The sequence below is a fragment of the Balaenoptera borealis genome (assembly GCF_965194805.1).
Source record: "Balaenoptera borealis genome assembly, chromosome: 11".
Lineage (NCBI taxonomy): Eukaryota > Metazoa > Chordata > Mammalia > Artiodactyla > Balaenopteridae > Balaenoptera > Balaenoptera borealis.
The window spans coordinates 90849067-90874102 of record NC_138868.1 but is presented as its reverse complement, the minus strand read 5'-3'; the positions used below and the strand labels follow the sequence as shown (position 1 = coordinate 90874102).

At 38.3% G+C, this 25036-nt stretch overlaps 1 protein-coding gene across 11 annotated transcripts in view; it reads left to right on the top strand.

Moving 5' to 3' along the window:
- Positions 1-313: 313 nt before the first annotated feature.
- Positions 314-25036, top strand: part of FDX1 (ferredoxin 1) — a 32348-nt gene continuing 7625 nt past the window's right edge. For 5 of the 11 annotated variants that reach the window (XM_082343589.1, XM_082343584.1, XM_082343585.1 and 2 more), the window contains exons 1-2: positions 318-676; positions 5293-5417. In XM_082343589.1, the coding sequence (XP_082199715.1) occupies positions 477-676; positions 5293-5417 (325 nt within the window). In that variant the 5' untranslated portion in view covers positions 318-476. Of the gene's footprint in view, positions 677-5292; positions 5418-25036 lie in introns of all 11 variants that reach the window. The other 6 variants (XR_014231833.1, XR_014231834.1, XM_082343586.1 and 3 more) reach the window with 4 other exon arrangements.

Genomic DNA, 25036 nt, shown 5'->3' with positions numbered 1-25036 from the left:
CTTTTATCGTAGTTTTTGAACTCCAAGATGACACTCTCCCATTTTTTTTTCTTAACGGGCAGGAGGAGGAGGGAAGCGCAGGACAAAAGAAAGTGGTTTAGTTAACTGGGGATTGTTTTACTGTATCTTTCCGTCAGACGTTTAGCTATCTTGTAAAATTCATTGTTCTTGCTTGGCAACTCCAGAAGCTAACAAAGCAGCAAGATCAATACAAAACCTGGTCAGTAAGTAGAACAACACAGGCGCGTAGCCCCGCCTCTATAACCACGCCCGGGAGGCGGGGCCGCGCTAGCGGCGCTCGGGACTTATAGGCCACCCGGAAGGCACGCGGGGCCTTGGCGGTGCACTGAGCAGGCCCTCGCCGGGACCCCGGGCGTCAGGCAGGCGCAGCGTCAGCCCGCCCACAGTCTTGGAGCCTCCCTCTCGTGGCCGCTGCCTTGCGGCCTGCGTCGCCTCCCGTAGTTATTCGACCGGCTATGGCCGCTCGTCTCCTGCGTGTCGCCTCCGCCGCCCTCGGCGACACAGCCGGCCGGTGGCTGCTCCTCGCCGGACCCCGCGCGGGAGCCGGCGGCCTCCGGGGGAGCCGGGGGCAGGGCGGGAGCGCCAGGCCGAGCCTGGGCGGCGGCGCAGAGGCGGCGACGCGTACGCTGAGCGTGTCGGCGCGCGCGCAGAGCAGGTGAGGCGCGGGGGGCGCGTGGGCGTTGGGTCCCTGGCGGAACGGCCGCGCTCCTTCCGCCCGCTTTCCGGTTCCGTCGGCTTCTCCCGCCGACGGCGTGCGGGCCACACGCCCGGCCCCGCCCGCCTCTTGCTCCGCCTTCTCCGTGTCCCCGGCTGGTCGCTCGGTGTGGTCGCGGCCTCCTTTCCTTACCGCTAACAAGTTGCCTTTCAGATCCACTGACGCCTGGCGGGGAATGGGGGCCCGGGACCCCCGATCTCCTTGTCCCAGTGCCTCCTGTACCCTCAGGAAAGCCGGGCACTTTGCTGCCGCTGGTTCTCCGTGCGGTTTGGCGAGGATCTAACCTTTGCTATGACCGAAACCGCGGTGACCTTCGTAAGATGCGCCCCGTTCATGTCCTGGCCTGCAGTTTCTCATCGTGCCTTCCTCCTGCTAGGTCAGGACGTTCTGTCTCCAAGTCCGTGTCCATTTAGGATACACCCGCTCTGTCCCCGAGCGTTGGACTGGCGTTGGACTGGCAAGGCAGGGTTTTAAACTGGGCTTTGACACTTATTGTCCAGTTTGTCTAACAGTTAGACAAACTGTTAGAGGATAACAATCGTGTCGGCCTCACAGGATTATTTGAAGAACAAACGAGAGCATACAGGTAATGCAAGGAGTCTTGGGTCTGGCCCGTAGCGAGGACTCAGTAGATCCCACCTGTGAGCGTCAGCTGCCTCCTAGGCTCACAGCGTTGTGTTTTGTATTAAGTGTCGAAAGAGGTGAGAGAAAATTTGCCCAAAATATGTTGCAGTCTTATATTATTGGGCAGATTCGTTTCTCAAAGACAGAATCCCCTTACATACAGTAGAGATAAAATTTCCTCATAATTTCAGAGTATAGCACTGTGTTGGCGCCTTATATAATGCAGGTCTTTGACTCCCTGCTGTTGTGTAGCAGCAAGAAGGAGCTGCAGGGAGAAAGGGTTGGATGTGTATTCCTCTCTAGTTTCTTCTTCATGAGGTTCCTGAGAATAGGGTGGAGTTGTTACTCATCTTTTCCCCTGTAATCCCATAATATAGTGGGTGCTCAATACATTTTTGTTGCATGAACTGCGAGGGAGATAATGGGGAAGGCAAGCAGGGGTTATTTGTCCCTGTTTCCGTTACACTTTCCTGTCTTTGACCTTCCTCTGCCAGGATGCCTTGTTTTCTGCACTGTATGCTTTCTTGAAAATTTGTGTATAAATTGGGACATATGTTGAACATATTTGTGTAACGAGTATTTAAAGGAACATGATTGCTTTTGTAAATGGGAATTATCTACCCCAAAGTTACTGTTTGAATTGGTACATCAGGTTGTCTTAAAGGGAAGCACATCTGTCTGTTCCCTTATAAACCTGCTTTCCCCCTCATTGGCACGGTTTCCATTGGTGGCCTGTGCTTCCTATCACAGACTTTGGAGCTACAACAAGGTTTTCTGACTGATTATCTAAGACTTATGCTATCCAATATGGTCACTACTAACCACATGTAGTCATTTAAGTTTAAGATAATTAAAGTTAAATAAAATTAAAGAATCATTTTCCCAGTCCCACTGGCCACATTTCAAGTACTGGATAACCACACGTGGCTAGTAGCTACTGTCTGGGACATCACAGCTATAGAACATCTCTGTTATTGCACAAAGTTTGGACAGAACAGTCTAGAAGCTGTAGTTCTGACTTTAAGTTTAACATTTAGATAAGCTTTCAGTAATTGAGAGTCGAAAAACTCCTTTTACTCCAAAATACCCTGATATAGTACTTGATATTTTGTAGTGATTTACATTGCAAAGGGCTTTTACGTGTATTATTTCCCTTGACTCTTAAGAAAATCCTCTGAGATAGGTGAGGTAGATAAACGAGAATAAAAATTTATATTAAGTAGCATGCAAAACTACGACTAGAACTCACATAGTTTCTGTTTGTTTTTTGAGCACCATTAGAGTTGATAATTCTTTAGCCCATAGGGTCATTTGGAAGAGTTAAGGTGGCTATGGAAGTGGGGAGCCCTAGACGGTGCCCTTTTCTTGGACCAACCACCCCAGGCTACCCCACATAGTGAAAGGGTGGGCATCAGCAGCCGTAACTCCTCTCCCTATTAGAAGCCTGTTAAGGGCTTTACCACAGCAGCCCCTGGACAGCTTTGTCAAAATATCTGCTGTGGTTGAGCAGAATAAATGGCGGTGCATAAAGGGTAACAAGTGAAGAAAATAGTTGTTTGTGGTGCTGGCTGATTCATTGATGATGACAGAGAATTTAGAAGGATCCTAATTATTTCCCAGTGCATGAAATCTTATCCTTTTTGGGAACAGCTAGAAGCTTTTTGCTAGTTCTTAGAATTGGGGAAGAAATCTGTACAAAACCCACAAATACCACTTGTTAATAGTGAATGGATAAAGTTACCTGGATAAAGTACATGTGTATAATGCTTTAAGGAACAAAATGTTTCCACAAACTTTCTCTCCTTTAATTCTCTCAGCAGCTTGGTGAAGTCACTGTTATTGCCATTTTACCCATGGTCACCCAATGAGTACACGTATGTCAGAACCAGGGCTAGAATCTACGTGTTCTGACTCTTACATTCCATACTTTCTCAGCTGCAAAATTACTTTTTCTCTCTCATTTCTGCTTCCTCTCCTGTTCTTTGATAAACCTATTATTACTCTTACTCTACAGTTTTTTTCTGGGGCTGTACACCTTTTTTAATGTGTAGCAGCAGTTCAGGCTCCTTAACAAAAGGACCGGGGCTTTAAATAAAAGTTATCAATCAGTGTTTGTTGAGCTCTACAGTATGTTAGGAATTTTGCATATGTTGTCAAAACTATGAGATAAATGTTACCCGGATTTTACAGAAGAGGAGTCTGACGTCAGAGTTGCAATTCCTTGGCTGCAGCTCAGCTCTAGAGTGCTGCAGAAGAGCAGCCGTGCCCAAACCTCCGGCCTTCAGTAGTGTGTATAAATGATGGAATTCTTTCTGCTGGACTTCTTGTACCTTAGGCTGCCAGGCATTTTTGGATGTCAAATCTCTAGACTTCTGCAGGGCTCAGACCCATATTTCCATCAGGCTTCTGGACATCTGCGTCTGTTTATTATTAAATCAAACAGGTCTAAAGTTGAACTCATTTGCAATCTTCCCCAAAGCTCCTTCTCCTCCTAAGTTAACCTTAAGTTAAACTGTACTCCCTCATTGCCCGAGCTAGAAATTTCAACATTATTTCTTCCCTCTCCAAAACCTTTTAATTCTGCCTCCTGAATATCTCTTAAATCAGTGTCTCCTACACCTTTGCTTTGTGTATGCCCTTTCAATAACCTCCAGTGTGGTCTCCCTGCCTCCAGAGTATCTTCATTCCTAGTCATTCTTCTTCGAAAAAATAGCAGTTGCCTAGTTGAAAATCATGAATGTTTGGGAATACTTGCTTTGAAGCATTTTTTGCTATGAAAAGAAGTAGGAGAGCATATGCCCATTTAAGGGACATTCTCTATCTCTTTCTCTCTCTCGCACACACACACACACACTTCTGATCAAAATTTTTAATTACTAGGATCCTCTTTTTTCAACATTGAGTTATCAAGGATGACATTATCTGATAAGGCCTCAGCTGCCTTGTTTGGGAAATGAGATGATGGACTTGGTAATTTGCAAGATATTTATAGCTCTGAAATTATGTAATTCTAGGTTTTACTCACACTAAACAACGTTTTCTTTGATGGACTATTACCATCTATTGGCAGTAGTGAAAATTACAACTAATTCGTTTAAGCTGAAGTACATCTTTTCAATTGTGAGGTACAAATTTAAATGACCAGTAGTGGAGGATACGTATCTAGTTGATAATATGATTTCTTTTCCCAAAGTTTGGACTGATGTTTGTGAGAAGGGTAAGAAATTTAAGTTAGTTAGCTAACTGATAACTAGCTGATAGATATCCTATAGTAATGAAACATGTAAGGAGGTATTATATTTATTTTCCCACATATTCAAACAAAGAATACCTTTTTTCTAATCCCTTTGTTTTTCGAGTACACTATATGGACCAAAATGAGATGTTCAAATACTCAGAAAACTATCAAACTGCTGGCTCTCAGTGACCGTACTTATCAGACACTTGCATAACAATTGCCTTATCAATAGCAGAATGATTTGTTTTTAAAGCTCTCCACTACCGTCACCTAGTCTTTTAGGGACACATTCGTGGAGACATTGTTTTTCAGAGAGCTATGTGAGAGCAAAGCAAACTTCACGAGTGATCATGATTGCTAAGCATTTCATGTAACTGTGACCTGACAGTGACCACTGGGGAGACACATACTACAAGGTGGCCTTGATAGTGACGTACTTGCTATTTCCTTTAAGGTGGCAGAGCTTCCCTCCTGGTAGATGGGTAGATAGATATGCCTCTGATTTGTGGTGTCTCCTTCCCAAATAAACTTGGGAAAGAAAAGAAAATACTGTAAAGGAGGATATTTGCACACACACACACACACACACACACACACACAACCTATTTTTTTGACGTTACAGGTTCTTAAAACAATTATTTTAAAGTATCTTTGGAAATTACTAAAAATAATAAAGGACTGCTTCCTTTTCCAGCTCAGAAGATAAAATAACAGTCCACTTTATAAACCGTGATGGTGAAACATTAACAAGCAAAGGAAAAGTTGGTGACACTCTACTAGATGTTGTGGTTGAAAATAATCTAGATATTGATGGTTTTGGTGAGTATGGAACATTCTTTAAAATTTATAAGTGAAACTATTGAATAGGTTTCAGCTTTGTTTTTTCGAAGAATTTTAACTAGAGTATGCTAAGTGAAATATTAAAATTCAGGATGTGTTAGTGTTATTCTCACCTATAAAGAATAAGAGTGACACCGTGTTTCTCTTCTTTGAACATTGAATTAGCTAAATGCCCCAAAGTCTGTTGCTTCATTATGTTATTGATTATGTGTGCAATGCAAAGCTGGGAGTAGGAAGTGGAATTGAAAGATACCAGGTTGAGATAATAAATGTCATATCACGGGGGTAGTTAAATCATTTTAAGTTAGTCTTTTTTTTTTTTTAAACTTTATTTTGACATAATCTTAGACTTATAGAAAAGTTGCAAAAATAGTACAGAGAGTTTCTGTATAATCTTCACTCAGCTTCCCCTACTGATAACAATTTATATAACCATAATACAGTAATCAAAACGCAGAAATTAACATTGGTTCAATAACTAAAAAACTACAGATTTATAGAATTTTGCTAGCTTTTCCACTAATGTCTCTGTTTTGGGATTCAATCCAGGATCCCACATCGCATTTAGTTATCATATCTCCTTAGTCTCCTTCAGTCTGACATTTCCTCAGTCTTGTTTTTCATGACCTTGATACTTTTGAAAAGTACTGGTAAGTATTTTGTAAAATGTTCCTCAATTTGGGTTTGACTGGTGTTTTCTTTCTCTCTTTTTTTTTAATTTAATTTTTTAAAAATTATTTTATTTATTTATTTATGTATGTCTGCACCATGTGGCTTATGGGATCTTAGTTCTCAACTGGGGATTGAACCTGGGCCCTTGGCAGTGAAAGCATCGAGTCCTAACCACTGGACCTCCAGGGAATTCCCAGACTGGTGTTTTCTTAATTACATTGAGCTTGTGCATTCTTTTTATTTTAAGTGAGTTTTATTTTACTTATGACTTTCTTATTTTATTTTATTTTTATTGAGATATAATTGACATGTTAGTTTCAGGTATACAACATGATGGTTTGATATTTGTATACACTGTGAAGTGATCACCTGAACAGTAAGTCTAGTTAGCATTCATCACCATACATAGTCTTGAACGCCAGCTCACCTTCCTAGAAAGGGTAATTAATCTACGTCTTACTAGAGAAGGAAGTGTTTTGTTTAGAAAGTTTTCATTTCTAGGCTTTTGACCATATTCCTTAACCACTCACACAAAGCCCATGTCCTGGAAGCTGCCATCTTAGAGCTCAGGGATACCCTGTATATCACTTGTCAGTTTTGCTCGAGCATTCTCTCTGTCTAGAACGGTGGTTCTTTAAGAGGATTCCATCAGTGTCACTTGGGAAATGCACATTCTCAGGCCCCACTCCAGACCTACTGATTCAGAAAGTCTGGGGTGTGGCCCAGAAATGTGTGTTTTAACAAGCCCTCCATGTGATTTGGTTGCATGTTAAAGTTTGAGAACCATTGGTCTGCAGTCAGGTCCAAGGAGCATATCTGACTATTCTTCTTTCAAGGCACTGTTCACATTGCACTTTTTTTTTTTTAATTTTATTATTATTATTTATTTATTTTATTTATTTTTGGCTGTGTTGGGTCTTCGTTTCTGTGCAAGGGCTTTCTCTAGTTGCGGCAAGCAGGGACCACTCTTCATCGCGGTGCGCGGGCCTCTCACTGTCGTGGCCTCTGTTGTTGCGGAGCACAGGCTCCAGACGCGCAGGCTCAGTAATTGTGGCTCACGGGCCCAGTTGCTCTGCAGCATGTGGGATCTTCCCAGACCAGGGCTCGAACCCGTGTCCCCTGCATCAGCAGGCAGATTCTCAACCACTGCGCCACCAGGGAAGCCCCCACATTGCACTTTTAAGAACACTTTTCATATCAGAATTATTTCTCCTCCTCCATTCTCCCATGATATATTAAATATACTTCTCTATGTTAATATTCATCTCAGTTTTCCTTTTTAGAGGGAATATCCCTTTCCTTTATTAGAGTTTGTGCTTTTGGAAGACTGTTATCACTCAGGTAACCAGAGTTGGCACTCAGTAATATTTGCTGAATTTCTGAATCTAATGTCAGTTTCAGGGATAACTGTAACAAATACCATTTGAGTGCATACTACATCCCAGCATGTGTTATCTATTATTGTAACAACTCTAAGAGGTAGATTTTTTTTTAACTTCCGTTTTATAGATGAAGAAACTAAAGTTCAGAGAAATTAATGTTCCCTGGGTCATACAGGTAGAAAGTGAGAAGGCTAAGATTCAAACCTAAGTCTATATCGTAAGGTTGCTGTAAAGATCCGATGAGTTTATCTAAGCAAGGCTAAAGAGATGTTAGCTATTTTTGTTAACATAGTTATTACTACAGGCTCATTGTTCATTATAACAAATTTAAAAAGTACATTAAAAAAAATCAGAACTTCCTATAGTATTTTTTTTATTTTGGGGGTGAGATTTTTATTTTTGAATTTTTGAATTTTATTTTATTTATCTTTTTATACAGCAGGTCCTTATTAGTTATCCATTTTATACATATTAGTGTATATATGTCAATCCCAATCTCCCAATTCATCACACCACCACCCCCACCCCCCGCCGCTTCCCCCCCTTGGTGTCCATACGTTTGTTCTCTACATCTGTGTCTCAATTTCTGCCCTGCAAACCGGTTCATCTGTACCATTTTTCTAGGTTCCACATATATGCGTTAATATACAATATTTGTTTTTCTCTTTCTGACTTCACTCTGTATGACAGTCTCTAGATTCATCCACGTCTCTACAAATGACCCAGTTTCGTTCCTTTTTATGGCTGAGTAATATTCCATTGTATATATGTAACACATCTCCTTTATCCATTCGTCTCTTGATGGGCATTTAGGTTGCTTCCATGACCTGGCTATTGTAAGTAGTGCTGCAGTGAACATTGGGGTGCATGTGTCTTTTTGAATTATGGTTTTCTCTGGGTATATGCCCAGTAGTGGGATTGCTGGGTCATATGGTAATTCTATTTTTAGTTTTTTAAGGAACCTCCATACTGTTCTCCATAGTGGCTGTATCAATTTACATTCCCACCAACAGTGCAAGAGGGTTCCCTTTTCTCCACATGCTCTCCAGCATTTGTTGTTTGTAGATTTTCTGATGATGCCCATTCACACTGGTGTAAGGTGATACCTCATTGTAGTTTTGATTTGCATTTCTCTAATAATTAGTGATGTTGAGCATCTTTTCATGTGCTTCTTGGCCATCTGTATGTCTTCTTTGGAGAAATGTCTGTTTAGGTCTTTTGCCCATTTTTCGATTGGGTTTTTTGTTTTTTTAATATTGAGCTGCATGAGCTGTTTATATATTTTGGAGATTAATCCTTTGTCCATTGATTCGTTTGCAAATATTTTCTCTCATTCTGAGGGTTGTCTTTTCGTCTTGTTTGTAGTTTCCTTTGCTTTGCAAAACTTTTAAGTTTCATTAGGTCCCATTTGTTTATTTTTGTTTTTATTTCCATTACTCTAGGAGGTGGATCAAAAAAGATGTTGCTGTGATTTATGTCAAAGAGTGTTCTTCCTGTGTTTTCCTCTAAGAGTTTTATAGTGTCCGGTGTTACATTTAGGTCTCTAATCCATTTTGAGTTTGTTTTTATGTATGGTGTTAGGGAGTCTTCTAATTTCATTCTTTTGCATGTAGCTGTCCAGTTTTCCCAGCACCACTTATTGAGGAGACTGTCTTTTCTCCATTGTATATCCTTGCCTCCTTTGTCATAGATTAGTTGACCATAGGTGCGTGGGTTTATCTCTGGGCTTTCTATCCTGTTCCATTGATCTATATTTCTGTTTTTGTGCCAGTACCATATTGTCTTGATTACTGTAGCTTTGTAGTATAGTCTGGAGTCAGGGAGTCTGATTCCTCCAGCTCTTTTTTTCCCTCAATACTGCTTTGGCTACTCGGGTCTTTTGTGTCTCCATACAGATTTTAAGATTTTTTTGTTCTAGTTCTGTAAAAAATGCCATTGGTAATTTGATAGGGATTGCATTGAATCTGTAGATTGCTTTGGGTAGTGTAGTCATTTTCACAGTATTGATTCTTCCATCCAAGAACATGGTATATCTCTGTTTGTATCATCTTTAATTTCTGTCATGAATGTCTTATAGTTTTCTGCATACAGGTCTTTTGTCTCCTTAGGTAGGTTTGTTCCTAGGTATTTTATTCTTTTTGTTGCAGTGGTAAGTGGGAGTGTTCCCTAATTTCTCTTTCAGATTTTTCATCATTAGTGTATAGGAATGCAAGAGATTTCTGTGCATTAATTTTGTATCCTGCAGCTTTACCAAATTCACTGATTAGCTCTAGTAGTTTTCTGGTGGCATCTTTAAGATTCTCTATGTATAGTATCATGTCATTTGCAAACAGTGACAGCTTTACTTCTTCTTTTCCAATTTGGATTCCTTTTATTTCTTTTTCTTCTCTGATTGCTGTGGCTAAAACTTCCAAAACTATGTTGAATAATAGTGGTGAGAGTGGATATCCTTGTCTTGTTCCTGATCTTAGAGGAAATACTTTCAGTTTTTCACCATTGAGAATGATGTTTGCTGTGGGTTTGTCATATATGGCCTTTATTATTTTGAGGTAGGTTCTCTCTGTGCCCACTTTCTGGAGAGTTTTTATCATAAATGGGTGTTGAATTTTGTCAAAAGCTTTTTCTGCATCTATTGAGATGATCATATGGTTTTTATTCTTCAATTTGTTAATGTGTATCACATTGATTGATTTGCGTATATTGAAGAATCCTTGCATCCCTGGGATAAATCCCACTTGATCATGGTGTATGATCCTTTTAATGTGTTGTTGGATTTGGTTTGCTACTATTTTGAGGATATTTGCATCTATATTCATCAGTGATATTGGTCTGTAATTTTCTTTTTTTGTAGTATCTTTGTCTAGTTTTGGTATCAGGGTGATGGTGGCCTCATAGAATGAGTTTGGGAGTGTTCCTTCCTCTGCAATTTTTTGGAAGAGTTTGAGAAGGATAGGTGTTAGCTCTTAGCTAAATGTTTGATAGAATTCACCTGTGAAGCCATCTGGCCCTGGGCTTTTGTTTGTTGGAAGATTTTTAATCACAGTTTCAATTTCATTATTTGTGATTGGTCTGTTCATATATTTTATTTCTTCCTGGTTCAGTCGTAGAAGGTTATACCTTTCTAAGAATTTGTCCATTTCTTCCGGGTTGTCCATTTTATTTGCATAGAGTTGCTTGTAGTAGTCTCTTAGGATGCTTTGTATTTCTGCAGTGTCCGCTGTAACTTTTCCTTTTTCATTTCTAAGTTTATTGATTTGAGTCCTCTCCCTCTTTTTCTTGATGAGTCTGGCTAATGGTTTATCAAATTTTGTTTATTTTCTCAAAGAATCAGCTTTTAGTTTTATTGATCTTTGCTATTGTTTTCTTTGTTTCTATTTCATTTATTTCTGCTCTGATTGTTATGATTTCTTTCCAACTGCTAACTTTGAGTTTTGTTTGTTCTTCTTTCTCTAGTTCCTTTAGGTGTAAGGTTAGATTGTTTATTTGAGATTTTTCTTGTTTCTTGAGGTAGACTTGTATTGCTATATACTTCCCTCTTGGAACAGCTTTTGCTGCATCCCATAGGTTTTGGATCGTCATGTTTTCATTGTCATTTGTCTCTAGGTATTTTTTGATTTCCTCTTTGTTTTCTTCAGTGATCTCTTGGTTATTTAGTAATGTATAGTTTTGTCTCCATGTGTTTGTGTTTTTTACGTTTTTTCCCCTGTAATTGATTTGTAATCTCATAGCATTGAGGTCAGAAAAGGTGCTTGATATGATTTCAATTTCCTTAAATTTACTGAGGCTTGATTTGTGACCCAAGATGTGATCTATCCTGGAGAATGTTTTGTGCACACTTGAGATGAAAGTGTAATCTGCTGTTTTTGGATGGAACGTCCTATAAATATCAATTAAATCTCTCTGGTCTATTGTATCATTTAAAGCTTGTGTTTCCTTATTAATTTTTTGTTTGGATGATCTGTCCATTGGTGTAATTGAGGTGTTAAAGTCCCCCACTATTACTGTGTTACTGTCGATTTCCTCTTTTATAGCTGTTAGCAGTTGCCTTATGTATTGAGGTGCTCCTATGTTGGGTGCATATATATTTATAATTGTTAAATCTTCTTCTTGGATTGATCCCTTGATCATTGTATAGTGTCCTTCCTTGTCTCTTGTAACATTCTTTATTTTAAATTCTATTTTATCTGATATGAGTATTGCTACTTCAGCTTTCTTTTATTTCCATTTCCATGGAGTATCTTTTTCCATCCCCTCACTTTCAGTCTGTATGTGTCCCTAGGTCTGAAGTGGGTCTCTTGTAGACAGCATATATATGGGTCTTGTTTTTGTATCCATTCAACGAGACTGTGTCTTTTGGTTGGAGCGTTTAATCCATTCACGTTTAAGGTAGTTATTGATATTTATGTTCCTATTACGATTTTTGTAATTGTTTTGGGTTTGTTTTTGTAGGTCCTTTTGTTCTCTTGTGTTTCCCACTTAGAGAAGTTCTTTCAGCACGTGTTGTAGAGCTGGTTTGGTGGTGCTGAATCCTCTTAGCTTTTTCTTGTCTGTAAAGCTTTTGATTTCTCCATCAAATCTAAATGAGATCCTTGCCAGGTAGATTAATCTCGGTAGTAGGTTCTTCCCTTTCGTCACTTTAAGTATATCATGTGACTCCCTTCTGGCTTGTAGAGTTTCTGCTGAGACATCAGCTGTTAACGTTATTGGAGTTCCCTTGTATGTTATTTGTCGTTTTTCCCTTGCTGCTTTCAATAATTTTTCTTTGTCTTTAATTTTTGCCAATTTGATTACTATGTGTCTCGGTGTGTTTCTCCTTGGGTTTATCCTGTATGGGACTCTCTGCGCTTCCTGGACTTGGGTGGCTGTTTCCTTTCCCATGTTAGGGAAGTTTTCGACTGTAATCTCTTCAAATGTTTTCTCGGGTCCTTTCTCTCTCTCTTCTCCTTCTGGGACCCCTATAATGCAAATGTTCTGTTTAATGTTGTCCCAGAGGTCTCTTAGGCTGTCTTCATTTCTTTTCATTCTTTTTTCTTTATTCTGTTCTGCAGCAGTGAATTCCACCATTCTGTTTTCCAGGTCACTTATCCGTTCTTCTGCCTCAGTTATTCTGCTATTGATTCCTTCTAGTGTAGTTTTCATTTCAGTTATTGTATTGTTCATCTCTGTTTGTTTGTTCTTTAATTCTTCTAGGTCTTTGTTTAACATTTCTTACATCTTCTCGATCTTTGCCTCCATTCTTTTTCCGAGGTCCTGGATCATCTTCACTATCATTATTCTGAATTCTTTTTCTGGAAGGTTGCCTATCTCCACTTCATTTAGTTGTTTTTCTGGAGTTTTATCTTGTTCCTTCATCTGGTACATAGCCGTCTGCCTTTTCATCTTGTCTATCTTTCTGTGAATGGTTTTTGTTCCACAGGCTGCAGGATTGTAGTTCCTCTTGCTTCTCCCTGTAGTCTTATCACACAGAGATAACCATGAACAGAATCTTTTTCCCCTGATGCCCCAGAAATACAGAAAATTTAATGCCAATACAGTCTTCAGTAGTTTGATAAGAATTCTGCGTTAATTTATACCGACTTAGAAGAGAAACTTTAAACATCATGGATCCTAATGTGTTCAGAAATTTTGGCATGTAAATACACATTTGAGGTAAGCTAAACTAGGTTCACAAATGATAGAGTTAAGACTCAGCCACTTTCTAGAACATAGATGACAGAAATGCAGTCAAGAAGTCTGAAATATTATGTTTATACAGAAGAGGTTGTGATAACAACATTATAGGGGCAACTATTTCATTCATTTCTAAAGTCGAATACAGAACGCCCTTTACGTATTGCCTTCGTTATAGTCATGCTCACAGGTGAACACCATATGCAGACGAGGCTGGCCAAGTACAGAGTGTCTGTACAGTTTCTCCCTGGGTGATCTTATCCCTACTGTGACCTTAAATCCCATCCAGATGCTCATAGACACATTTTTTTTTTTTTTGTATAAAATTTACTTTTTTTTTTTTAACATCTTTATTGGCATATAATTGCTTTACAATGGTGTGTTAGTTTCTGCTTTATAACAAAGTGAATCAGTTATACATATACATATGTCCCCATATCTCTTCCCTCTTGCATCTCCCTCGCTCCCACCCTCCCTATCCCACCCCTCTAGGTGGTCACAAAGCACCGAGCTGATCTCCCTGTGCTATGTGGCTGCTTCCCACTAGCTAGCTGTTTTACATTTAGTAGTGTATATATGTCCATGCCACTCTCTTACTTTGTCCCAGCTTACCCTTCCCCCTCCCCGTATCCGTCCATGTAGGTCTGCATCTTTATTCCCGTCTTGCCCCTAGGTTCTTCATGACCATTTTTTTTTTTTTTTTAGATTCCATATATATGTGTTAGCATACGGTGTTTGTTTTTCTAACTTACTTCACTCTGTATGACAGTCTCTAGGTCCATCCACCTCACTACAAATACTTCAGTTTCATTCCTTTTTATGGCTGAGTAATATTCCATTGTATATATGTGCCACATCTTCTTTATTCATTCATCTGTTGATGGACACTTAGGTTGCTTCCATGTCCTGGCTATTGTAAGTAGAGCTGCAGTGAACATTTTGGTACATGACTCTTTTTGAATTATGGTTTTTCTCAGGGTATATGCCCAGTAGTGTGATTGCTGGGTCGTATGGTAGTTCTATGTTTTAGTTTTTTAAGGAATGTCCATACTCTTCTCCATAGTGGCTGTATCAGTTTACATTCCCACCAACAGTGCAAGAGGGTTCCCTTTCTCTACACCCTCTCCAGCATTTATTGTTTGTAGTATTTTTGATGATGGCCATTCTGACTGGTGTGCAGATGCTCATAGACTCTTAAGTTTACATTGTTAGCTCACACCATTCCTCTGGGCCCTGGACTTATAGATTCAACTTCCTACTTTATATCTTTGTTGGAAATTGCACAGGCATTTAAACAAGTCAACATATTTAAACAGATTTTGATTCTTTCCCCCCCACCACTGAAGCTTATCTTTCTGAGAATCTTTTCTGCCAGTAGCAAGCATCACTCAGGTGCTCCAGCCTGAAACTGGAGAGCGTCTTTTATTCTTTCTTCTTCTCTATCCTCTACCTTCAGTCCATCAGCAGCTCCTGTCAGATGTGCTCCATGTATGTCTCCAATGTGTCCTGTGTTCACCATCCCTGCAGTCACTACTTGGGGCTGGCTAGTTATTGTGTTCCAGGAACTGCACTGCTCTGCTTCTGCTCTTGAGCCCAGCAGCTAGGGTGATTCATCATAATGCACATCAGACAGGTTCCTTGATTTAAATCCATGAATAACTTTTCATTTAGGATAAAATCCACATTCCTTACCCTAGCCTAAAAGGCTTTGCATTAACTGGCCCCATTTGCCTTTCTTTCTCTCCCCCATTTCTCATTGTTCTTTCTCTCACTTTGGCCACACTGGTCTTTTATCAAGAGCTGAACTCACCCAGAATTTCTAGCTTGGAGACTTTGTACACGCTTTGCATTTTTTTCTGCCTGGGACACTTCCCTCTCACTCCACCCTGAATATCCTGTATGTGTTTGCTTTTTATCCATCTGGTCTCAGTTTATCTTACATTGTAATACTTCCTTAGTGGGGCTTTTGCCCAACCACCCAATCCAAAATAGTTCTTTCATTACCCTGAACCTGTTATTCTCCATCGCAGCATCCTGTTCATTTTTTTCATGGCATTCATCACAATCTGTTAATTATATATTTGTCTACTTGTGCATTTTTCTCCTAAGAGACTGTGATGAAGGATAAAATCATCCTTGTTTTATTTATATATGAAGTGAAGTAATGAATGGATAACTGAGTAAAAAGGGACAATTGTAAATTTTGGAAGCAATAAATTTATGAACATTCCTATCCAACTTTTAAATCAGTGTAGATTTTTTGGATGATCTTCAAGTTTTCAGAGTGTATTATAGTATTCTGTCACTAGGGGGCAGTTACACCTCTCTGATCAAATTTACCTAGTTTATTATCTCAGACTTTGTTTTCTTCTTAAATATTACGTATTTCCTTCATGTGTCTGTTTGGAGGGAAATTATTCAAATTGGGTGACCGTGATAATGATCATATAAATCTCTATTTATTTGTATCATGTTTATTGACTCCTTATTAACATAATGTATTTCCAGCTCTGGTGGATCAAGGTTTACTCTAGAAAATTAGGTTTTATATTTTTATATAGTTTCATATTTTTAATATATAATATTTCCACATAGCTATCCCCTGGAGTTTTGTTTGGGAAAGGGGTTAGGCAGTCTATTTTGTCAGCATCATTACAGATCTCCAAATTATCTTAGTATGGTTACACACAACACGAAACGATCTTTTCCTGGTGGAAAACTCTCAAATTACATGAAAGGAGCAATAGTCTGCAGATAGCTAATTTTCTCTGGGAATTAGTTTTATGGCAGGAATTTCTAAGTTTTTGTGCAAAAGCTTAGTATCAGTCTTGTTTTAAAAAAGAACACCTCAGTTCAGAGTTTTATTCATCATCAACCTTGAAATTAGCCAGTAACCATGCCTTATTTATTCTTAATGTAATTTTTAAATTATGCAAATTTGAAATTGTACAGGTTAACAGTATTAAAGTTCTCACTCTAGTAAAATCAGAAGTACTGTGAAAACCAAAACTTTTGTCAAGAATCCCATAATTTCAAGCTGGCAGGCTGTGCGAATTATAAATTTTACATTTGCTTCCATGCCTTTTACAATTGTAAACAAATACCTGTCAGCCTTTGTCAGTATCATGTGAACTGTGCTGTTTCCAGACATCTGATGTCTGTGTGATTTTTGTTGACTGTAGTGCTGATATTTTAAACTGTGGTTATAATTTAATATCATTTTAAAGCCTATGACAGTTTCAGCCAAGCATTCATTAAGTGTTAATGCCGAAAAATGCATCCAAAAGCGAGTTATTTCGGGACAGAAGTTAAATGTGACAGAATGCAATGAAGAAAGCCAAAAACCTATCATGATTTGTATTACTGTTAATTTAGGAGACAGAACTCTGAATCATTAGCCAGAATGCCAACAATATTAAAGCGGCACTAAACTGTACATACCTTTAAGTTCATGACAGTTGTTGTGTAACCAAGCAAGGATGATGGATAAAATGCTGGCATCAGGGACTAATACGGCTGTAATGTGTCCCTAAGTCAGTTCAGATTATCGTCTGTTGTAAGCCATGGAGTATTTTTGATTATTTGAAAAGTGGACATAGTAATGTAAAAAGTTTCACTTCAAATGTTTGTTCTGAGTATATTTTGCAACAAAAATATGAGGATTATAGATTTACAAACTATAAGAACCCACTCCCTACTTTACATTTTGTTTCATTGAGAATATAATTCGAATTATGAGACTTCAGCAATTTCAAAATCTTTGAGAATGTATTACTCATAAAATGTGTTCACTTTATGTTTAATATATGTGTATGTATCTATATTTACATATGTATATACACACGCATATATACACATTTACCCTAATAATTTACTCTTATATAACCAACCACTTATAAAGACACTAAAAGCTGACAGCTGTCAGTGCTGCTTTGGGGCTGTATATAAGCATAAGTCACATAACTTTTGTGCTTTCAATCCCCAACTATCCACATGTATTATTATATCAGTGTACCCATATTTTGATCAGCTATCAGTTTTAGATTGAAGGTTCTATAGTTGTTGCTTTTGTATCCCTTTTCCTTTGATAGATTGCCTCCCACTGTGTGTTTTGTAGAGTTGTTCCCTGTGTATGTGATAAGCATAAAAAACAACAAACACTTCCCATTTTAGGGATAGGTTTTTTTTACCAAATCCATTTTCAGGTCAACTAGTTGGCATTTGGAATTTGTTTTCCCATGGAAATACTGTTATACACGGTGGCTAAATTTTTTGGGCCAACCCATAGAACCTGTTTCTTCACAACTAACTTAATAACCATTTATAGCCTGGTTTCTGTGAGAAAATGCATTGCAACTTCTAACTTTTAATACCAGATCAAGAACTCCTTAACTCCTTGGGCCCACCTACTGCACACACACAATGCACACACCCCACATACACTATGGGGACTCCACTTTGCAGTCTGGCATTGGGAATATATATAGTGCTGATTTTCAATGCAGATAATTTCATGTTGGATAGGAGCCTGGGAATTCTGTGATGCTGAAAAGGAGTTAGAAGATGAGGCCCACCAGGAACGTCATCCACTTTGTTCTTGCCTATAGCCTTTGGGTTGTGGCTCTAGTGGAGTTGGGAGCAGCAGGGACGTTCAATAAGGATGTGAACTCTGTTCAAATGGGATATAGAATTGGTGGCAGCTCCCGTGTTTTAACTGAAAACAAGTGGGCAGTGCCAGATCAGCTGTGGTGCAAAATCAGATGCTGATAAAGGATATCTATGAAAAGCCTACAGTTAACGTCATGCTTAATGCTGAAGGATGAAATGCCTTTCTCCTAAGATTAGGAACAACGCAAGGATATCTATTCTCACAACCCTACTAACATCATGCTGGAACTCTTTGTGTAATGAAGCAAAAAAAGAAAAAAGAGGACTTCCCTGGTGGCACAGTGGTTAAGTATCCGCCTGCCAATGCAGAGGACATGGGTTCGATCCCTGGTCCAGGAAGATCCCACATGCTGTGGAGCAACTAAGCCCGTGCGCCACAACTACTGAGCCTGCGCTCTAGAGCCCACGAGCCACAACTAGTGAGCCTGTGCGCCGCAACTGCTGAAGCCCGTGTGCCCTAGAGCCTGCGTGCTGCAACTACTGAGCCCACCACAACTGCTGAAGCCCGTGTGCTCTAGGGCCCGTGTGCCACAGCTACTGAGCCCGTGTGCTACAACTACTGAAGCCCGCACACCTAGAGCCCGTGCTCCACAACAAGAGAAGCCACCGCAATGAGAAGCCTGCGTGCCGCAACGAAGAGTAGCCCCTGCTCGTCGCAACTAGAGAAAGCCTGTGCGCAGCAACGAAAACCCAGTGCAGCCAAAAATAAATAAAATTTAAATAAATAAGTAAAATAAAATAAAAATAAAATAATGAAAAAAGAAAAAAATTAAAAGGCATACAGATTGAAAAGAAATAAAACTGTTTTGTTTTTAGATGATTATTTACATAGAAAATCACAAGGAATCTATAAAAAAAATCTTGGAACTAAGTGAGTTTAACAAGGTCCTAGGATACAAGGTCAACACACAAAAATCAGTTGTATTTCTGTGTACCAGCAATGAACAGTTGGAAACCAAAAAAATTTTTTAAAAGAACATTTACAAAAAAAAGAACATTTACAATAGCTCCTCAAAATGAAATTTTTAGGTTTAAATCTAATAAAATATGTATAGCATCAGTATCCTGTAAGTTATAAAACTCTGATGAAAGAGAGCAAAGACCTAAGTAATGGAGAGACATACTGTGTTCATGGATTGGAAGACAACATAGTAAAGATGTCAGTTTTTATTGATATATAGATTTAATACATTTCCCATTAAAATCTCAGCAGGATTTTTTCTAGATACAGACAAGATGATTCTAAACTTTTTATGGAGAAACAAATGAACTAGAATAGCCAAACAATTTTAGAAGAGAAAGATAAAGCTGGAAGACATATGTATAGTACAGATCTTAAAACTTGATGCTACAGTAATCAAGACAGTGTAATATTAGCAAAAACATAGACACGCAGATGAGTGAAATAGAATTAAGAGTTCAGTGGTAGACCTGTTAAAAATATATCTAGTTGAGTTTTTTTTTTGGAAGAGCTTTACTGAGATATAATTCACATACCATACAGTTTACTCATTGAAAGTATACGTTGTTTTTTTAGTATATCAGAGAGTTGTGCAACCATCACCACGGTTTTGTTTTATTTATTTTCTAGCTTTATTGAGATATAATTGGCAATTAACATTGTGTAAGTTTAAGATGTACAACGTGATGGTTTGATACACATCTCAGTTGCAAAATGATTACCACAATAGGGTTAACCTCACATCATTCCTTTTTTGTGTGTGTGTGGTTAAAACATTTAAGATTACTCTCAGCAAATTTCAAGTGTATGATACAGTATTATATCTGTAGTCACCATGTTTTACAGTAGATCCTCAGACCCTATTCATCTTATAGCGGAAAGTTTACACTCTTTGACCACCCTCCCCATTTCCTTTAGCCCCCACCACTACTCTCTGTTTCTACGAGTTTGACTTTTTTAGATTCCACATATAAGTGAGGTCATACACTGTTTGTCTATCTCTGTCTTACTTATTTCACTTAGCATAATCCCCTCAAAGTCTATTTATGTTTCACAAATGGCAGGATTTTCTATTTTATTGCTGAATAGCCTTCCATTGTGTGTGTATCTATACACACACACACACACACACACCCCACATCTTATTCATTCATCCATGGACATACACTTGGGTTGTCTCCATATCTTGGCTATTGTGAATAATGCTGCAGTGAACATGGGAGTGCAGATATTTCTTTGACATAGTTATTTCATTTCCTTTAAATGTATGCCTAGAAATCGGATTGCTAGATCACATGGTAGTTCCATTTTTAATTTTTTGAGGAACCTCCATACTGTATTACATTGTGGCTATACTCTTCAGATCTTCTGCCCATTTTTAAATTGGGATGTTTGTTTTTTTTGATGTTGATTTGTATGAGCTGTTTATATATTTTGGAGATTAACTCCTTATTGGTCGTATCATTTGCAGATATTTTCTCCCATTCAGTAGATTGTCTTTTTATTTTGTCAGTGGTTTTCTTTGCTATATGCAAAAGCTTTTAAGTTTAAGTAGGTCCCATTTGTTTATTTTTGCTTTTATTTCCTTTGCTTTATGAGACAGATTTAAAAAGTATTGCTGTGGTGTCTAAGAGTGTTCTGTTTTCTTCTGGGAGTTTTATGGTTTCAGGTCTTACAGTTAGGTCTTTAATCCATTTTGAGTTTATTTTTGTATATGGTGTTAGAGAATGTTCTAATTTCATTCTTTTACATGTAGTATCCAGTTTTCCCAGCACCATTTACTGAAGAGACTGTCTTTTCTCCGTTGTATATTCTTGTCTTCTTTGCCATAGATTAATTGACCATAGGTGTGTGGGTTTGTTTCTGGGCTCTCTATTCTGTTCCATTAATCTATGTGTCTGTTTTTATGCCAGTACCATACTGTTTTGGTTACTGTAGCTTTGTAGTATAGTCTGAGTCAAGGAGATTGATACTTCCAGTTCTGTTCTTCTTTCTCAAGTTATTTTGGCTCTTTGGGATCTTTTGTGTTTCCATACAAATTAAAAAAAATTTTGTTCTAGTTTTGTGAAAAATGCCCCTGGTAGTTTGATAGGGATTGCATTGAATCTGTAGATTGCCTTGGGTAGTATGGTCATTTTAACAATATTAATTCTTCGAACCCATGAACACAGTGTATGTTTACATCTGTTTGTGTTGTCTTTAATTTCTTTGATCAGTGTCTTATAGTTTTCTGAGTACAGGTCTTTTACTTCCTTAGGTACATTTACCCCTAGGTATTTTATTCTTTTTGATGCGATTGTAAATGGAATTGTTTTCCTTAATTTGTCTTTGTGGTTCGTTGTTACTATATAGAAATGCAGGCTGTGACTCCAAAGGCACAGCAACACAGGGGAGTTTCTTTTGGATGATGAACCTATTTTGTATCCTGGTTATGATAGTGGGTACACAAACTTATACATGTGTTAAGATTCATAGACCTGTATGCCAAAAAGGCAAAAGTCAGATGCTTATTAACTGGGGAGCTCCCTCTAATTTCAAGACCAGGAAACAAATAAATTGGCAGAAATACCCATCATGAAATCATGAGATGAAAAAAAAAAACGGAGTAACTTTTTCTTAAAGTTTTCTTCTCACAGTTTTAGGCTCACTGTTAAAATCTTTTTTCCTCCTAATACCTTTTCAGAGACATGTCTTCACTGTTCTCTAAAAGTTTTTTCTTTTTTATAGAACATATTTTTTATAGAACATATAGTTTAAATCTAAAAAAAAAAACCTCCAAAAAACTGCTCAGATTGTCTTATTATTTTGGAGTTTTTCAGGATTGACTATTTCTCCTTATAAGTACTATCCACAGGGTTTGTAAATCTTTGCTCCAGATTTTTTTCTGTAGTGATACTTGTACCACTATATGACCATATGTGTCTCTGGTTCAGTGGTAGCCATCTTATGCATGCTGAGTTGATTTCATTCTGAGTTTTAAAGTTTCTATTATATTTGAGTTTCTTCCTAGTACAAAGAATAAGAAAAGCATACCTGTTGACAACTTGTGCTAGAAAAAGTTTGAAAGGAACTGTAAAATAAGGAGGAATCCTGAGCATGGTGCGTTTATCTAAAGAATAAATATGGGACTAGAATGTATAATAGGAACTTGAGTGTAGGAACCAAAAGTTAATCTTCTGTATATATTCAACATTTGTCAAATTCTTACTAGAATACTCTCTTCAGCTCTGAACTTGGCAACTTAAGCAAGATGTGGAAATAATTGGCAAGGTTCCTGAGAGGAGCAATGAAAATTGTTAGAGAATGAAAATAAAGCCTTTAAGAGAAGGTTAAAAGAATTGAGGTTTCCTAGGGAAGAAAGTGAAGAGCTGGAACACGGATGGTAACTCTTCATTTTGACTGACCAGATGGCAAAAAAAAGGAATGTCCTAAATTTTCTGGAGGGATTTATTAACATGTGAACTTTACTCTGCATTCCGAGATGATTGAGACCATATTGTATGCACTCTCTTCTTCCCTGGGCTTTCCTGATGTCACACTTTTCTGGTTCTCTCTCTACCATTTGACACATTTGTATTTTGACTCCTTTTCTTGGAGGGGGCGGGTCTCTCCTTGACTCTCTCAGTTTCTTATCCTTCTTTTCTTCTTTTTCCCCCTCCTCCTTGGTGAAATCTCCTGACTTTTGCTTCTGTCTTGTTCATGTCAAATCCATCCTTTACACACAGGCACCAGCAAGATCTATCCAGAATAAACATACCATGTCACTTTCCTACACAGAATCCTTTAGAAGCTTCCCGTAACTTCAACAGCAACCACTGTCCTCCAGGGTCTGGATCCAGGAGAGGGGCAGTGAAGTGACAGGTGCTCATAACCCCTGGCCAGAAACATCTCTGTGTCAACCCACCCACTACGAGCATGCTAGTTTACCCACCGTGTCAGGAAGCAGGGAGTGCGCTTATAGGACAGCTCAAGCTCCTTTAGGAGAACATGAGAGACCTCCATGCTTGGTCCCCTGTCTGCCTCTATAGCCCCTAGCACCGCATCCCGCCCGGGACTGTGAGTTTTGTTTTTCTTGCATCTTCTGTTACACATGGCTTGCAGTTCTCAGGATTTGTCTTTTTTTAAATAATAAAACTATGAAGGAAAGTTATAAGCTTTTTAAATTAGGAGAGTTGCTTGGTATACTTTATAAGGAGGTTTTACGTACTTTTTAAGACAAAAGATGCTGGATTTCCTGAATTTTGTCCCATAGTATCTTCAGAGCGATTTGCCATTTTAGTTTTGAGTTTGTCTTGATTGGGTATTGATGAGATAAAAACAGAAAACAAAGTTAGTGTATATTTATTGAATACTAGGGAACAAATCCATTAAGAACTGTAATTCTTCTTTGTGGAGTCATAAAATGTTAGAGAGAACAGGCCCTTAGATATCATCTGCTTCAGTCTCTCATGGTACAGATGAAAGAAAACCGAGGCCCTTGAGAGGCTTGCCCAGGACACAGCAGACAGTATGGCAGATGCATCTAGAGCCCAGATGGCCTCAGGGTTGTACTACACCAGTTCTCCTTTTACTGCAGGGGTTTCCTCCCTCCCTCCCTCCCTCTCTCTCTCTCCCTCCCTCCCCCTCCCTCCCTCTTTCCCTCTCTCCTTCCCTCTCTTTCTTTCTTCCTACCTACCTACCTATCTGTATTTTTTTAAGCAGAGGAAGCTTACTTCTTTTTAAGTAAAATATATCCATTTACCTTTTTCTGTGAAATGCCTCAAATTTATACAAAAATAGAAAAGGAAAGTACTTGTTCAAATAACCAGTTGGTGTGGGTATATATTTGTGTATTACATAAATGTACTGAATATATGTATATATAATGTTTATATATTTAATATTCACATAAAGTGGATTAGATTATTGAGTGGCAGAAATTCATAGTTGATTCATTTAACTTCTTGGGTTTAATTCTTACTCTTACGTTTAAAAAAGTTGAATGACTCTTAAGTTTTCTTATAACTTCCAAATCATAATAATTACCAGCACTTGAATAGTTCTTATTTTCTACCAGTCACTTGTGGTTGCAAGTACCTATGTTAAGTACACACTCATATGTAATTCTTGCAACTATTATGTGAGGTTGGTACAGTTACTATTGATGAAATTAAGGCAGGAGGGTGTAGTGGCCCAAGGTGATGCCATTAGTAAAAAGTGGAGCTGAGATGGAAGCCAGGGAATCTGGCTCCACAGTCCATGCTTATGACCCCTGTACATCACTATATGGTGTCTCTGTGCTTTATCTTGTTACTGCTTTGAATGAGATTTAATAAAAATGAATGTTTAAGGAAGCCTCTCTCTTCTTTCTTGACATTTTAAAAAATAAAATATGAGTAACAAATGTTTAACTTATAAAAGAACAACTCTTGTTAAAATGATAAATTTGTTCTGAGGAAAATTAAGAAGTTCACTAATTATTGATAGTAGTTCTATTAATATTTTATATAGTGTTTATTGACCAAAAGAATCTAAATCAAACTGAAGTTACTCCTAGGACTCTATAATCTTTACAGTTGTATAGTGGCTTTAAAAATTATTATTCAAAAACAAACCAGAATAACTTTTTTAGGTAGAATTTAATGAGAACATGATTCTGGATGATTCTGTTTTGTCAGATCCTCTTCTGGATGTATTTTAAGAAAAGCCCAACCAGACTGAGGGAAGGGATTTAGAATTATGTCATTACGTAAGAAAAATTTGGAGGGCCTGGGTACGCTCAACCTGGAGAAGAAAGAACATTCTCAAATATATGAACAGCTATTGTTTAGAAGGATTCACTAACTAAACTCACAGAAACAGAGAATAGAAAAGTGGTTGTCAGGGGCTTGGGGGAGGTTGGGAAATAGGGAGGTGGATAGGTAAAAGGGTATAAAATTTCAGCTCTGAGATGATTAAGGACTGAGGATCTAATGTAAATCATGGTGACTGCAGTGATAGCACTGTATTGCTGAGAGAGCAGAACTTACATGTTCTCACTAAAAATAAATAAGTAAATATATGAGGTTACAGATGTGTTAACTAAATGAGAGGAGTCCTTTCACAGTATATACGTATATCAAATCATCACGATGTATGCTTTAAATATCTTACAATTTTATTTGTCCGTTATACCTCGGTAGAGCCAGAGAGAAAAAAAGGATTTGACTTCATGGGATAGAATTGGAGCAGTAGGTGGAAAGTTACAGAGTGACAGACTTTTAGCT